General features: G+C 38.0%; 1 protein-coding gene across 6 annotated transcripts in view; it reads right to left on the bottom strand.

Moving 5' to 3' along the window:
• The window catches only part of RBMS1 (RNA binding motif single stranded interacting protein 1), a 147706-nt gene that overhangs the window by 21137 nt on the left and 108441 nt on the right, over window positions 1-18128 (bottom strand). For all 6 annotated transcript variants that reach the window (XM_074593650.1, XM_074593649.1, XM_074593655.1 and 3 more), the window contains exons 4-6: window positions 15316-15407; window positions 3485-3642; window positions 187-266 (exon numbers count right to left, since the gene is read on the bottom strand). In XM_074593650.1, coding sequence (XP_074449751.1) covers window positions 187-266; window positions 3485-3642; window positions 15316-15407 — 330 coding nt within the window. The remainder of the gene's footprint in view (window positions 1-186; window positions 267-3484; window positions 3643-15315; window positions 15408-18128) is intronic.

The raw sequence follows: 18128 nt of genomic DNA, 5'->3' as shown, positions 1-18128 counted from the left end.
AGAAAAGGTTGACAGTAGAAAAGTGATATACTGTGTTCCAAGTGAGCAAGTATTACAGTCATCCAGCAAGACACAGTTTAATTTTAATAAGCCTGCCTCTGAATGAGAAGCCAGATACAGCAATCGGCTTCCACTACGTAAGCAGTAACCCATTCATACATGTTGTTAGAAATATATGCAACATACCAGAAACTCCTGCTGGTGTCTTTATGAATTTTCCATTAAAATGAGCAATCACTGCTTCACATTTTTCTGTTGACTCCATTCTAAGAAAATAAAGAATAATTTACATAAATTAAACACTCATCCAGATTCCCATGTTTGTGATTTTTTAAAGCATATTTCTTGCTTTTTCTCGCTTCACTTTTGCGGGTTGCTTTCCCAAGTGTGAGCGATAGAGAGGATGTTTTCCAAGAACACACACTTCAGAAAGGTAAAACTAAACTCAGTTAACATCTGAGGCCAAAGCAGTGCCAAACTGCAAATACAATACCCTTATTTACAGAACATAACTTGGACAGCTATAGTACAAAGTGCCCCTGCTGCCTTGAAGGGAGCAGAAGGACTGATCCGCAATCATTCGTAACTGAATCCTTAGCGTCCACGACCGACGTAACAAATGTCAATGCCACTTTTGATAGAGGATTATGAAGTGTCTGTACAGTTTAAGAGTAATAAACTCATACATAAACATGCCTGACCGCGTGACCCAAACTGCCTTTGCAGTTTCTAGCTTATGCCTATCACCCCAACTAAATGATGTACCTGTCTCTCATTTAATTGTCTCCAGGTTACTTTCCAAACAGGAACTAATAACAGAATAGCTGTGACGGCTACTGAGAATTTATCCAGCATCCTGAACAGGTTTGTGCACTTACGTTGTCAAAACTAGACTTAACAGACTGGGTGGACTACTGGTGAGCTAGCGCTAGCCTGGGAGTGGCTCCGGAGGTTGCAGCTACATCCTTACGCTGCAATGCAGATGTGTCGGTCCTGACTGCCAGCTTGAACTAAGTTGCAACGGATGAGCAAGACGTGCAAGTACAACAAAAACTATTTTAAAAGAAGAATATATTTAGCGGTTGTCTGCAAGATGGTATTTGGATAACGTTGAAGAGAAATTTTCTTTTTTGTTTGTTCACTAAGTTCTGTAATTCAGAGCCACAAATCAGGCCAATGGCCTCAGCAGCAAAGAAGCAGTACTAAAAATTACTAAGTCTTGGCACCTTTTTAATTCTGCTAGCCTTTCTGCACAGGCTGATAAAACAGTTATAGACAACAAGCAAAATCATCAAAACGCCAGACTTAACAAGAAGTTTTCTTCATGGTTTCAAAAATACCTTCTAGAGAATTTTCAGAAGTTCTGGATTGTTGGATCTGCATCAAAGAAATCTTTTTTTTTTTTTTCTCACATGAAACAAACAATATAATTCAGTTTCAGACTCAAGTCTGGACTTGAAAAAATATATTAGCCCTTGTTAACCTAATAAAATGCTCCCAAAGGCAAGAAACTAAAATCTTTATTTAATGTCTACATGTTTCTCGGACAATTTTAACTAATATTTATTCAAAAATGTTCCAATACCTACCTTGCAGAAGGGGAGAAATTCTGATTAGATATGACAACAACAGCTTATTCTATAAATTATGTATAATGTATGTATGTGAACAAAAAAACATGCATATAAAAATAACTTCACATTTATGTATATAGAAAACATATAATGTATAATACAGAACCGGTTGAGAAAATACTTTAAAACTAATCTCTTTTAGTGTCTTCGATACAAGAAAGATTTTGGATACACACAAGTCTTCAGGACTTTCACATACAATTCTAAAACTCTTCCGGCTATATTAGAATAAAAGCACTCCTAAAATACCACTGATTCAAGGTAGAGTTGGTAGGCAAGTTTAGGGAGAAAAGACTGAATAAATTTATAATGCCTAGGGAATTTTAGCTTGGGTGTTACAGGATTCTGCCCTTCATAGCATCAAAAAGTGAAAGTTGCATTTACGCATGTATCAGTATTGTTCAAAATTAGTAAATATTACTTTTGGATGTATATTGCTTCCTACATCATCCAAAAACACTACACACATCCTGTGTATACTTGCATGGAGTTTACTCTCAAATATTTATGCATATGCTTATATGAAAAAAAAAACCAAGTGTATGAATGAAATAAAATGCCCAATTAAATTTACTGCAAAAATATTAAAAATACTTATTGATTTATTTAAAGGGGACAGCAAGAAATTTTGGTAGAAATCAAGCTTGCTGGTTTTGTACTCTTAAATACATGAATATCATTTGTTTCTAATTGTTTCTAATTTCATTCCTTTGTTTTATCTTCTTGAAACTGGACAGTCTGCCAAGCAAATAAATTGGGGAGGGGATTTAAAAAATAAAATAATCACAGTCCTGTGAACTACCCACAGCCAGCTCACAGGGAAACCAATCCCTAAAAATTTTGGCTTCATCAGGAGATATAATTTGTTCAGTTCTTTTCTCTGCACTAATTTTAGGTTCTGCTATTTGTTCAAATACAGAGCTATTGTAATACTGGCTGAACATCTGAATTACTGAAATTTGACTGTTGACAGATTTTTTACAACATATTTTGAGAATCCCAATTCTTTGCTCAAAGCATGCTTCTACTTTTGATGACAGAAATCTCCAATTTTGCCTCCAAAGCCTCCAAATTTTGACTGCCATACTCATTTTAAATGAGAGACAGAAAAATATTAGAAAGGGACAGAAAAGGCTTTGATGAAGAGACCCCAGAACAACTAACAATTAACTAGAGAAAAAGTAAACTCACATGGACAGAATATTTGGGAGGTATCTATTAACTTATGGAAAATATTTGTTCTTGTTGATTTGGGAGAGATATTTGACTGACCTGTCAAATATTTTAAGGTGAGATTTACTGTAAATGAATAAAAATATTTTCTTTCCCAGATGACAACATGTTAATGAGCCAGAAAATTCAAAGGGCTGACATTCAAAGGGCAATGATGAGCTGATTTTCTCAGAGCAACTAATGAAGCAAAAGAAAGAAAAAAAAAAATGGGGGAGGAGGAGTTCTTCCTTATAGTCTCCTGTCTCAAATTAAAGCCTTGAAAGCCAGAAATGTCACAGAAGTTTCTGTGAAGCACTGCATAACTCCTGCTTACTGGCTGAGGGATAAAGGGGAAGTACAGAGAAGAGGAAGAAGCGATGGAGAGTGAACTCTTTTTCTAGATAATTGTCCAATAGGAGCAATAGATTCAGATTTAGCCATCTAAGCAAGATGAGACGCAGCCATATTTGCTTTACCAAAGGAAGAACTAACAAAACCCTGCTGGTATCTCCATCTAAATCTCCCTTTTCTTTAAAAGCTTGGTCATTTTCAATAATTTCTGCCTTTTCCTCCTATTTCTGGCTTTTTAATTACAAAAAGGAAAAAAGCTGCCAACGTGGCTAACACCACTGAAGTACCTTGCAAAGCCAACTCCACGGCTTGTCCCACTGGAGTCCCGCAGTATCCTCGTAGAGATAACCTGCCCAAAAGGTTTCAGCATGTTCTCGAGCTCCTGCTCATCCATTGAAAGCGGCAAATTGGAAATGTATAAGTTAGTTGGATCTTGTTCTTGTTGCTGAAAAAGAATTAAAACCATCTGTTATTATATTTGCAAGGAAAAGACATTTTGAATATAAAATACAACAACGATTGCACATAACTACTGGTATGGATTTTCACTTCTCAGGCCCCTTTCTACAGGCTGCTCTTCCCTGGTATGAGTGACCTCCATCTTCTATCCCTGTATACAGCATTCCTGAGAAAAGCTCCCCTCCTCCTATTACTGCTGACAATGACATTTTTAAGTGGAGATAAAGGTGAATAATTGACTGGTTTATAGTCCGTATTACAACTCCATGTTTCAGATTTTCCCCGAAAGAAAAGAAAAAAAAGGCAAAAACAAGAAAAGGAAAGAAATTAGCAAACAAGGAAATACAAGACTGGTGGAAAGGGCTAGAAAAAGTCAGATGTAAATTAAAAAGATAAAAGATTGGAATGACAATTTGAAAGTAATACAGGGGATAAAAGGAGAGAATGCATTTAAGAGTATGCACTTTGCCAAAATATTACCACAAATATGGGCTGATACACACAGAAGTGAGTGGGACAGTGGTCTTCTCCCACACATGAATGTTTTTGAGTTTTCATCAAACTTTTACATTATGCATTCAGACAATACAAAAGTCTTCCAAAAACTTTCTCTAGAAACAGACAAAACGACAGAGGAGGGCAGCCAGGAGATGAGGGGTTAGGAAGAGACAATGGTAGTCACGGCTTTGCCCTTCTCCTGACCTTAGGCTACCTACTTTGTGTGATCTACGTATGTACCGCGAAATTCCAGCTCAAAGAAATATTTTTGTTGAAATGGATCATTTCCAGTGTTTACACATTCTCCAGCTGTGGTTCCCGAGCATCTCTTGCATCCCTCTCATGCTGCTAATTGCTGGCCATGCTCTGTGATGACATACATTCTTAATCTACACAAATCTAGATGACTTGGCCCTTACAGTTGTGCAAAACCTTGATGTTGTCATTGTGGATCCTGTATAGATCTCAGTCTGTGCAGGACGCATTATATTCCAGCAGAACTTTTTTTGGCATTAAGAATTATATGATCTGAAACAACTACAGTTTTGTTGGCACAGCCCTTAGCATATTTTCATTCTGTACCAGAGGGCTAACGGACTTACAGAGAAGCCTGAATCAAAGCAGAAAACAAAAAAACAAACCCACAACTCTTCCCTACTGGAATTAAAGCATTTATTAAAGTGATTGTACTTTATGGGTGGTGATACCTTCTTATACAGATTAGACATCATGTTGTCCTTAGGCTGCCCTTATATTAATAACATCTCAGTACCCTTCGTAGCATATTGCATAATTTAACAATTTGCTATCCTGGTTACCACCTCTCAGTTGGGGTTGGTTTTCCCTAGCACAAAGAAAGAAAAGGAGTGGGGGCCAGGGGCGGTCATGCCTTTTAGGCACAGAAACAAATTCTCATGTTCCAAAAACTAATGAAACTTAAAAATGGAGAAGCAAATTCTGTGCTTATTGACCTTCACTATTTGCATTTCACCCCAAATCTCACATTCATTTAGAAAGGGCTTTCAAGTTTTCTGTAAAGGATTTTACGAAACTTCAGCACCAAGGGACGTATAAAAGGGAAATGTGTTCCCATTACATCCTCCTGATCTGCCCGCTATGCCACTGGCATGATTGCAATTCCTAGCCACACTGAAATCCCATGTACCTTACAAAACGCAAACTTTTCCAAGTGCCCAGGTGTTATCCTAGCAAGTCCCCTTTACAGTCCATTGCATATGGCATTGGACTACCATGTATGTTTTGCCTCGCGCTACCCTAGTGGGAATATGCATCCACCCAAAACACTGAATCGCACATAGAAGTTTGTGATTTAAATTATCTTAGAACATCCGATTTCTCTTTCGTATTAGGAAAAATCAGCAGAAAGAGAAGACAAGAAAATGGATTCACTGAGAGGCCAGAGCTGACATTAATATCGATTCCTGGGCAGTTTTCAACTATGATGGGAAAACCTATGTTACGCTAGTTACATCTTTGACATGCAGTTCAAATTTTCTCAGGTAGGAATGTGAAATGAAGCCACCTTTCATGTTTTTAGAATTAGTTTTTTACTTAGATTGTATTAATCAATTTGGTTTTGTACCTTGATATATGTAGGCTTACTTCCTTCTTTAATGAACGCTATTAGCAAAAGCTTTATAGGAGCTTTTAGCCACCAGGATCACCCAATTGCATTTGTAGCTTATTTCCTGTAACTCAGAATAGTATTTGAAAGATAAAAATGGGATTTTCTTCACTTTTTATTATAAGATATAAAATACAATGCGCACAAACTTCCTAAAACTTCACTAAAAAACCTAAAATAGTACAAAAGCTGGAAACCAACCCTTTGCATATTTTCATCTCATTTGTTAATGTTTTTATTCTACAATAACATAAAATCTGAATTATATAAAAATTTTCTCATTAAAAATGACAACATTTGGAAAGATAAAAAAAGGCCCCATTTTGTTCACACTAATAAAAATGTAGTTTACATGCAAAAAAGGAATGCTTACATTCAGAAACACCTCATAGAGAAAGAAATTCAGTCAACTGCAGAACGTCAGAGCAATCTGGTTCATTCAGGTAACTGGGGAGATCACATTCCCCTTCTCTCGGGCTCCTTTTCCAGCCTAGGGGGTTACCACACTTTGGCATTATACAGGCCGCGTATTCAGGGTGAGAGATCATGAGTCTTCCTTGCCAAAAGGGACACAAAAACCAACCGCAATTCACCGTAACACATGAAGATCTTTCCCCATACTTGCTGGGAAGCTCAATTCTTGTACCTATCCACCTAGCAGAGAAAACTTCATGCCATAAAATCACGTAACAGCATTGTTAGAAAAGGGAATGCTCAACTTTGAGAGAGTATTAGCGACTTCACCACTAACCCACATTGCAAATCCCTTAGGAATGGAGAAAAAAAAAAAGTGCATCTGAGGAAATTGTGCTAAGGAAATTGCTTTCACTGAACAGAAAGTAATTTGGAATGGAAAAATTTGACTTGCAGTCCATGAAACAATCCGTATTTTCTATTAGCAACTAGACTGGGTATTGGTCAGATGCGTGCTGGATGGGCGACTGGAAAGGACCGACTTCTGCTTTCCACCCTTTCTCTATGTCAGCCTATTAGAGCCTGAATACTCCCAGGGATTCAGTTATTTCTGCTTTTGATCCTTTGGCAGGACATACTAACCACAGTGGAAAAAGGGGCGTTTGAAGATACTTCTACATATGTCCATAGCTAGAACTGGTAAAGTCGGCAAACGTGGGAGAGGAAGAGCAAAAACGCGGCCAATGCATGAGGATGTCACACTGAAATCCCGGAATACAAGTTGAAATTTCATTCATCTGCAGTTCTCCCAGAGCAAAACGGCTGCAATGCCAACAAACACATTCCACAGCGCACCAAGACTGTATCTGCAGGGCAGGTGCAAACCCACAGCCGCCCTGGGGAGCGGCAGCAGTTGAGCTACCAGGACAAATCATAGGATCATAAGAAATCTCAAGTTGGAAGGGACCCATAACGATCACCAAGTCCAACTCAGTCAGGACAGATTAGTTTAATCTACTTCTTCACTTTGCAAGAAAAAAAAAAAAAAAACCAACAGCTATTGGGTGCGTTTTGGGAGATCATAAGCAGCAAGTCATTTCCTTCCCCATAGAACACGCTGGATTTCCAAGCTGACTTCCAAATGGCAACCACAACTAGGTCTCCCCATCCATCTTTATCCTGTCTTACACAAAAGGCATCGTACAAACAGATGTTTGCTTTTATACAAGGTTTTGGCATGGAAAATGGTTAAACAGTTAAAAATCCAGGAAGTTAGGCGAAACAAACTCTTTAACTCGTCCCTCTGTCTCTCTGGCAAACAGCAGTTTAATACATTAAGTTCTGTGACTTCCTTCATTACCCAAAACGTGCCTCACCATAGCTTAATTCACATGGTTATTATAATTTTGTATAGTATTTGTATAGCATTATAGTTCTGTTTCAGACGACAAAAAGAATTCCTTTGATATCTAAGTTTCTAACTTCTATTCTGGAATTCAGCAAAAAAGTGAAACTGTCAAGAATACCTGCAAACATAACAACTCAGCTCAAACCTTGCCTATACACTGTAATCATTCTAAGCACTTTCTAAGGTAGGGGGTTTTCCTGTGCTTAAAATCCATTAAATCATATAAACCGCTTTCACCTTAGAAATCTTAAGTCTCTTTAAATTATTTGTGCTATTTTATGGGAATGATTAAAAAGAATTACTAGAGTCAGCAGAAAGGTTCCTACTTAGGGTAGCAAGCTATAAACAACTGAACCATTGGAACTTTTTTTTTTTTTTAAATTCTACACGATTTAGGAAAACTGCTTAATTCGAGAGTCTTCATATCTCATGCAGGGTGTCCTCAGCTAACAGTGCCTTAGCAGGTCCTGAAAGACACTGAAAGTGCTCAATATTTGCAGACTATGGGCGATGTCAGGGAATTTGAGGGCTAATGTAGGAAGGGAAAACTAGAAGTCTTGTTTTTAGCAGTTCACGTCAACAAGTTTCTATCAGTCTTTACTCATCAAACAGCTTTAGCTGCATGCCTGTAACTTCTCTAGCAGAACATGGTAATACAAAGATGCAGAACAGTGCCCTTGCGTATTAATGCATTTCCATTTCTTATTCCTAAGAAGCACTTACAGCACTAACTTAATAAGCTGACTACAAGATACAGTATTTCTCATAAAAGGGACAGGAATAATCAACTGCTAATTCTCATTTCTGTACAGAAGTGGTGATCAGGAGTCCCTACCATAATATGAAATGCTCCACCATCATCTGAAAGAAATTAACAAAAACCTCCCTGTGCGTGTGGAACCGTTCCTAAATTGCAAGCAAGAAATTTGGCAAAATGATAAGACATCTGTTTTCTCTTGCTCTGTGTAAGGTCAGAGCGAACAGATAGCCATTCAGAAACATGTGACTAGGCGCTGCTCACAGCATGGAAGATCCTCTGGCTGATAGGGAAGGGATTAAATGCTTGTCTGCCTTCGTATAGAAACTACTTTAAAATTTACCATTGGCCTGTGTCTCACTGAAATATGTCTGTTTTAGCCACAGTTTTAATACTGTCTGACCACAGACTGTTAACAAGACAATCCAGTGGAAAAATCACTACCATAATCTTCACTTGTTCTCCAGAATTGCATAAACACTATATATGATTAAGAAGCTAAACATTTTAATTCATTTTCACAAGGACATCTGTACTACAAAGAGGAACAAGAACCGTACGAAAAGGAATTTTTAACTACAATAAGCACTGTGTTCAAGTTTGCAATCAGACTATCCCTTTTCATTCTCGGCATTCTTGCTTTCCCTTTGCTAGAAGGGCACCAAGGTGCTCCCTGGGAGTTCTGCCTGTTGCTCGTGGATGCCACTGTTTTCAATGGAAAGATGAATAAGCCCACCATGGCTCACAACAGAGCACTAAGCCCTTGGCTGAACAAGCTGCAGGCTGCTTTGCAACTGAGATAAGACTTTTGTGGGTTGAAGCTGTGTACTCAAGGGAAGTGGTTGTTAACTGTCTTATTTAATGCAAATGCAATTCCTGAAATGATGGTCATTTAGCCCCCAGGTAAGCAAAATTTGGCTAACCTTCCATTTATTTTATAATGTATACACATAAAGCTTTTTTACAAATAAAAGGAGGAAAATCGATAATATTTACTTAAAATAGCCTATTACAGAGTAGGGTTTAGTATTATTGCCTACAGAAAGTACTACAAACTAGGTAAAAAAAAACCCAAAACTTTTCTTACAAGACAGTTGCTAACATCTGCTGTAGAAATCTGCTTGAGTTAGCTCCTGTTTGCCTGTCATCTGTTCTTTGGCATTCAGAAGCCCAGATGCAGCATAAAAAAAAAATAGCAGTATGCCTACCTTCTCTAGTTAGATTAAGTGCACTAGCTACCATGGTAACCTAAACTTATTTTCTTACTTTACTCTGTAGGAATGAAAACTGATTTAATTCTCCAGAAGGTTGCCACAGTGAAGACAAGTACAAAAAGCAATACATTATTAAAAGTCATAAAAGTTAGCTGTTTCTCGTTTTTGCTAACTTAAAACCATGTTCTTCATCAGCAACATAAAGGAAGACTGCCTTTAATACATTATGTTTAATAGCTGTGGAAAAGCCTTGATTTCTGTTACAGAGATGAGGACAAGTAGCTGAGCAGCCTTTCCCTCCCCAAAACCCCATACCTTGTATGCAGTTCACACTTTATATAGTGCAACAGTTCATCTTTTCCAAATATGCTTGGAAAAAGTCACCTAAAGTAAGTTTAGAATATAAAAAAACCCTCCTGCATTGAAATTAATTGGAAAGAAAGATAAAGCTACCAGCACACGTGAAGTGCTTCACACTTCTGCCTTTGTAACCATTAGTAAAGAATGCAAGGATTATGAATTCATGTCATCTCTGGGTTCTGTAGGATCAACGTCAATTCAGACAGGCTAATATTTGCCACAAACTAAAAACCACCCCCACATAATGAGTTTCAGAGAGTTTGGTCTGTTGCTTTGAGGGCCAATAGACCGCTACAGAAAATGGAAATTGTACCTTAAGAATGCTGGAAGAGCCGGTATATGATGGTACAACATGCTTTGCATTGTTATCACAGGCATCCTTCTGACACAATTTGAATAAGAAGCAATTCCAAAGATGGCCCTAATTTTTTGCACAAGCCTAAAATACCTGAAAATACTTAGTGATTTGTTAATGTGAGAGCTAATACAATATAAGCAGAAGCATACTTAATTGTGTCAGTGGAACTGAAGATTTTAAGGAGGAGGAAATTATAACATTATGAATCTGAAGCTCTAAATCCTAAAAATGTGCAACAATGGGGAAATCTTTGAATGGATAAATAATGAGTCTTCCCCACAAAACGCACATTAGTACATGGAACAGCATTCCTTGGCTCAAATTAACAAGTTTCTTTGACCACAGAAATCTTCCATGTCCATGGACTACTGTCATGGGCTCTATAATAAGTGGCATATGTTTCCTATAGGTAAGTTTGTGCTTCCATACAAAAGAAAAAAAAAATGAGGAAAGGACAAACTGGAAAAGAATGAGTATCACTTACGTTATAAATGATCTTGACAATCTTATAGCAAAGTTGCACATATGGAAGAACTAAAAACCTCATTAACAGAGAGAGAGAATAGAGAAGACATGAAGGAAGGCAAGGTCTTAAAAAACAAAGTCTGGAGAATCAGGCTCATTATGTCTATAGCAATTGTTTTGGACTTAGATGGTTAAATCATTTTAAAGGGAGGACACTACACTAATTTTAAGGACAGGGCTGAAATACAATTGTGACAATGCTAGAACATATGTTAATCCTTCCTGCAATGCTCAAAGAACATTACAAGCTCTTTGCAAGAAGTGGTAACAGTGGGAACAACTTTAGTAGATATAAGCCTTTCACTATACTATCTCAGGAATCTGTTAACCTACCACGAGCTAGACAATATGGCTATATAAATGTCATTGCCATGCCAGGAAGAAGTTGTTCAGCACTTGACGAATTCTGAGCTGCCACAGCCAGGCTGGTATTCTAGCTGGCTTGTATATCTCTACATCGCTGTCAGTACAATATATTCTCTAAGCTGACTTTATCTGGGCTACAAACACAATCGGTCTCCTCCTGGCTTAAGTTTGCTAGATAGAAAGATGAGAAGAACCGCGTTTTTTATTAACCATTCTTATTCAGTAGTTCTTTTTTACTTTTTATATTTACACATTAGTGTACATCCAGAAGAATAAGAATTAAATTCAACTTTCCACTTAGAAGTGCCACTTTTCCAATCATCTGAAACAGAGTTACTTCAGTAACTACAGCTGAACTTGGTTGAATACCATTTGATGAGACAGAATTTTGTCTGACACTGACCCAAATGCCTCATGTTAAGTTCAAGGTCAAAAACCTATGAGGATTTAGGTGACTCATATCTCCATAGCATTTAGACCTCACCATCTCTAAACATCCCTTAGAGATTCTCAGTGTTTTATATCTCTGTTCCAAATGCCAATATACAGTAGATTTTCTCTGTGCATCTATCTTCCTACACAAAGTCATTTGCTATCTGCTCTGAACAACATAGAAACCTACAGTTATCTCACTGATTTCACCTCTTCACCTGTGGGGTGAAGAGAAGAGAGACAGTTCTCAGAAAATTCACTCTGACAGCAACCGTAACAACATTTCCAGCAAAGAAAATAGGCAGAGCTTTTCAATACTACTACTAATCTTACCTAAGAACGCACAGCTCTGCAAAATCAGAGCTTTTGAACTTGTTATTATTGGCTTATTATTGAAGTACGCCTCTAGGAGCAAGGACAATAAACAAAACACATTAAAGACATTTCAAGAAATTAAAATGAATTAAAATAAAAATTAGACACTCAGCCAGTTACGAACTAGCTTAGAAATAACAGTACTCTTGCGAGACATGTATCTGCTCTTTGTGTACCTTATCTCTAGAGTAAGAGATAAGCTACTGGTTTTGTACCAGGGCTACCACTACAGCTCACACCATCTCCTGATTCCTTTCCACAGCCACTTGTACACACCGAGAAGACGACTGACAAGAGCGAATGCTGGCAATACTCAGTGTGACGAGAGGAGAGGGGCAAGAGCCCATATTCTCCATTTCAAGTTTCCATCCAAAAACTACTCCCATCCCCTGGCAATGCAATTTCATCTTATGTGAGCTCTTAGCAGCATTATCTGACCAAAAGGAACGGTTGGAGGCATCTCCTTTTCAGCGGTGGCTGGAAGATCCTGTTAATCAGCACAAAGCAAAACAATTCCCAAGCTGCTCTTAGTCAAGCGTTCCCAATTCATTTCTCAGGAAGAGCAGAATAACTGAAGACATAACATTTCTTGAGCCATGGTCTGACACCGTGTTCCTTCGCTAACACTATCATCATGATATAAAGACATGGCCACTTCTCCACAAACGGTGAACCCCCTGGAACAGATCTGGCAGGATGTGGCCTGAAGCCATGTCTCAGGCCCCAGGCCCTCCCGATCTGCTCAACAATATCTGAAACACAACGGACAAGGTGATATTTTTCTGGAGTCAGGTCAACTTGGAAGCAGACCGCTGAGTACAGCGTGATCTTACCCCGTGGATAGGAAAAGCTCACAAAGTCAAATATTTGAAGTTATCTCTACAAAACAAACAACAAAGGTTTTAATACGTATAATCTCAACCACTTCTGCTAAACTAGGATTTGTACGTGATTTTTGCTGACGTGTGTAATTTCTAACTCACTGACACAATAACATTTCCCTTCCCCTTCAGGGACTACCACCCTATCTGGGAGGAGGGTGAGAATACTGAGGAGCCGTGCTGCTGGCTGACACCCTGGGCACAGCGCATTAACAACGCCTTCCCACGGACAAATCCTGCCAAGAGGCATTTATTTCTCTTTGGAACTGAAGCAGTTGTAGTTGTTGGTGAGGAAATCCATCAGAGCCAGACAGCCGAGAAACTGTCCTCCAAATCTTTCCCTGTGACATTCAGGCTAAAGCCTAAACATCTTCACTGCAAGACCACTTCATGGCACAGGTGGTAACATGCAAAAGGATAAAATATTAAATACACAATGCAAGTAAACTTTTATGGTGTCTTGCATGCGAAGAGTCTGATTTGCTAATCTTGCCAAAACAACTGTAAGTGACTGGCAATTCCCAGCATCCAAGCAGAGATCGGATTTTTCAGACAAAAGGAGAGCAGCACAGCGCAGAAAAGAAAAAAAATGGCTCAAAATAGACAAAAATCAAAGCACTCAAACTCTTAGTCACTTGTGACTGTTGTGGTACTGTTCATTGGGTTGGTTTTTTTAACAATTTAAACACTCTTTCCATGTTAAGAAGCAGAACAACAAGTTTCACTGGAATGCAAACTTTACAGTCACAGACTTCCCACAAGCCACCAGGCTTGACATGGTGTCGGAAAAATCAATCAAAACTGTCAGGTATTATGGTGCACATTTTTTTCATGAATGCTAACAGAAAGAAATATTAGCGATATTGCAGCTAACTGTCAGAGGAAATGAGTCAGAAAAATATACCATGGGAAAAATTAAGAAATTATTAATTAGATAGTGAATTATTAGAGCTTCTTCATCTACTCAAGAAGACAATTAAATCAGACATCAAAATTCACCAGCAAAATGAATTTACATGACTTTGTATTCTTTTTTCTCCCCTCCTACCTAGATATCTTATCTGTAAGATGGCAGACAGAAGCTTTGAAAAATCTAATGTATACTTTAAATTACCTAAAACCTAAAGATTAATTAATAGGTCTTTATTAAGCATATATAAAACCTTATAAAAAGATAGAAAAGAAAAAAAAAACCAAGTGTTTTCCAGTAAGTATGTATGTTTGTGTCATGGCTATAATGAAACATGCATTAAGTATGAAACATATGGTTTCCATTTTGTTGCCCTGGAATCCATCCAAAGACATTTTATGTTGTTAGCTTAACTGTTCTCCTCAGCTGAAAAACTGTGGAAAATATCTCATCTGAAAAAAATCTGTACCTAATGGATAACTACAAAAGATTTGCCAGATTGTGGCAGACTACTTTATTAAAAAAAGTCTCTGAGATTACTATTTAATTACTGGATTTTTCTTTTAATTAGAATATAATTTTCAAAGTAAAAAAAAAATTGAATTATATGAACAGATTACGTTGGTAATATTTTCTTTATTTAATAAATTTGTAGTGGTGTTTATGGCACTCTATTGGAACCAGGCCACCTCACCTAACAAGAACACATGACAAAATCATTACTAATGTATCATCCACCTCATTTTACAGATTTGAGAAACTTATCCTATGTTGAAAGAGTATGGCTCTGAAGATCACTTTTGGCTAATAACCTGATTCAGAGGCAAGGATCAGTACAAACGACAGAAAAAGAAGAAAGATCGTTATTTCTTTATTTTTACTAATGCTTTGGTTTGCCCTGATGCAGAAATAGGTTATCAAAGAGTTGGCTAAGAATTTCAAGACATCTATCATCAATGCCAAGATTTAAATTTTACTTAAGTTAACAGAAAATATACTAGAAAGGCTGAAGACAAAGTCACAAGGTTAAATTTTGACATGTTGTGTTTAAAAATTCATCCCCAAATTGCAAGGCTGCTAACCTCAGTAACAACAAGCAGGCAACGTATAAAACCTTTCATACCTTTGTGCTGTAAACTATTTCAGCTATTGACTTGTTCCAGGAATTAATACGTATTTAAAACATTAAGCCTACTGTAGTTCTTACAATTTATTGCTAATCTTTCTTCTGATGAAGCCAATGGAAAAACAGTATCATGAATAAATTGATAAATCCAACCAGATGAGTTTAGAGACTTTACCATACTATGTTTCTTTATTTCATTAGTTGAGATGATTTGAGATATGGCAGTCAAAAGCCCTCATTCTGTTGCCTTAATAGATCTTGTGGCTTGAGGACTGTGCTCTCTGTAAAGGGCCTGCAACTTGAAAATTCACATTGCCGATGCTCTGCTAATATATAAGCTTCTTCATCTTCACAACCCAGTGCAAGAATTAGCCGGTTGTTTTAACTCACCTTTGCCATCTGTGCTTGGACTCCACTGGCCTTTAAAGCAGAAACTGCCTTCTGAGCAGCTGCTGGGCTGTCAAAGTCAACAAAACCGTAACCTGAAATATAAAACGTAGTTCATTAACAAGACAGAAACCACCTTGTAATCAAACGGTTCATCTGCTACTAGCATGCTTATTTAATACAATTTTCCTGTTTGTGAAGTGGGACAATTTGAGCTCCAAAGTTTTTCACTTTGTCCCAAAAAGATAATCTGCTAAAGTCCTTCAACCTTGAACTGGTGGGGACCTACCCTACTGGAACAAACCAATTTCCATGCCCGCTCGTTATCAGGATTTTGTCCAAATCGCTAACAAGCAGTATGGTGGTTTGCTTTGTGCTGTCTGGTACTTATCTTCTAAGAGCAAATGTGACATCATCAGTTTATTTCATAGAGATCACCAAATAAAGCATAATCTGTTCATTTTTCTAAACTAAATTCTTAGTCCAGTTTGAGTAAGAGGTCAATCAGCCTCTAAGTTATATGTCACTTACTCAAAACTGGGAGAGGAGTTTAGTTTAAAAGACGCATATCTACTGCAACTTAACCCACTTTTTGGTGAATTAGTTACTTCATTGTATATACATAAAAGACAGTTAAATTTAGCAAGTGAGTGAAAACTCAGCTTCACTGAAATCAAGGGAGTTTTCCCCACTGTTGTTACTGAAATCACAATGTAAAAAATTGTCCTGAAAGCATTCTCTATGACATACAATGCAATCTTTAAATGTTAAAGTAAACCCAGAGCCAATTGCAACAATTTCCATATATAGGGAGTAACTTCTTTTCTTATTTTGAACAACAATGTACAGCTAATGGATTCCAGGACATCTGAAAAGCAATATCCCTTGGTCTTTATAGACACTGACCTTATAGGTTGGATTTTTAATGCAACCTGTGAGTTGGATGCTCAAGTCTCACCAAAAGGCAGTCTGAGTTTGGAAGCTACTTCCCATAGATGTTATCGCAAACCTCATTCTGCATTTTTCAACCCCCTTCCTTCCCACCAATGAACAGCCCCAAATACTAAAGAAATCCCTCTCCAATATCTAAGTCGGGTTGAAGGAAAACAAACAAAAAACCCAACAATTAAAAAAAGCTCTAGAGGAACGGAAAATGGAATTATTTCTTCAGAAGGTTATAGGATTCTCTTACAGTATGTCTATACTGAGAGCAAAAAGGTTGTGCAAAGATATAACTGAACTAGCTTCAAAGTCCGTAAGTCGGGAAAAACAACTCGAGCAGCCTTGTACATCAGTGCAAGCTTATTTAACCTGCCAAGAAGCTGAAGAAAGCAGCATATTGTTCTGTGTAACATGTGGTGCTGTGGACTGTTAAATCTTGACATGAAACAGAGTGAATTAGCTCATATCAAGTTTTGTGCTGCCAAGGCAAAACTAGCTTCCCATACCCATGACAGCCCAGGTCAGCAACACCACCACACCGCAGGGTGCAATATAGACAAAGTTACATACCCATACCATGCGTGCCATCAAAGCTGGCCTTGCCACCTTCTAGATGATACATAAACTTGTTGCTCCAGTTAGTTTAAATCCCATGGTGTGGTGGGTTTTTTTTGGCAAGAGCCAGAGATGCTGTCAATCTTTTGGTTAAATTCCAGTTAGGTTTCTGCATTTTGTCTGCTTATGTTCCTACTGCAATTTCAGTGATATGCACTGAGCTTCCCTGCAGCCTTAACTTGCTGTATATTGTTACAACAGACTGTTAGTTACCATTTTTCACCAGCAAGATTTAAAATCTATATTGGAAAAGTCAGCTTAAATCTCTTAAAACATTAACGTGAGAATTTCTATATCACTGAACAGAGCTACTGAAATCTTCAGGAACCAGGGGAACGGACAGAATAAATCAGTTAAGCGCTGTCACAGGTATTAATGAATTAAAATAATTGAAGAGGGCATCTCCTCTTTCCTAGTCACCATATATGCAGATGACATCTGCATACAAGCTGGGAAAAAAATTTCTGGGAATTTCTGTTTCTGAACTGTCAGCACCCCCTTAATGGCTTAAGATGGGGAGCTAAGAAGCTATGCCCCTGCACTGCTTCCAACTCCTGCAGAAAAACTGAGTCTCAATTAATGATGAACTCTCCTCTCCTGCCTCTGCCTATCAGCTTTACGCTCATTCATGAGCTTTACTGTTATTAACGTTGCTAAACCCCCTGACTTAATTCTTCACTTTGCTTAGAAATTATCCTCTTCATTGTAAAAAAGAAAGCCTGAAATCTGACATTTCGGCGTCTGCTACCACACCTTCTCCCACCATGCACATTGCTGGGATACAACCTCACTGTAATTGCAGGGAGTGACAAAAATCAGTGAACTGATGTATCCAGCTTATCTAAAGGACTTTGAAGATTTTTTTTCCAGCTGCAATTACTTTGGTGAAAACGAACCCTCTCTTTGCTCCCAATACATTCAATTGCATATAACAAAACACAATTAGAGGATTGGAACGTGTAATTAAGTGTTGCTTTAAACTACTCTAATCAATGGAGCCGATTTCCACGATATATAATTTTTTCAGATGCTCAGTACAGCTGAATGGTCTTCTGTAAGCTTCCCTAGTTTCTCTAGGCAAAAAAGGGGGAAAGCTGCTTTTAGCTCCATTTTTGTTTTTAAAATAGAGGCGAACTGCCAGCCAGCACTGTGCGTGGCAGCTTCACTCCGGCTTGGCTGCACCACTGACGCTGGCTGTCTGCCAGCTCCGCTGGAAACAAATGTACTGAATACACTGACCCTGGGCAAGAGTAAGACTA

Source organism: Larus michahellis, chromosome 7 (genome assembly GCF_964199755.1).
Source record: "Larus michahellis chromosome 7, bLarMic1.1, whole genome shotgun sequence".
NCBI lineage: Eukaryota > Metazoa > Chordata > Aves > Charadriiformes > Laridae > Larus > Larus michahellis.
The sequence above is the reverse complement of the archived record's forward strand: the minus strand, read 5'-3'. Positions and strand labels throughout refer to the sequence as shown.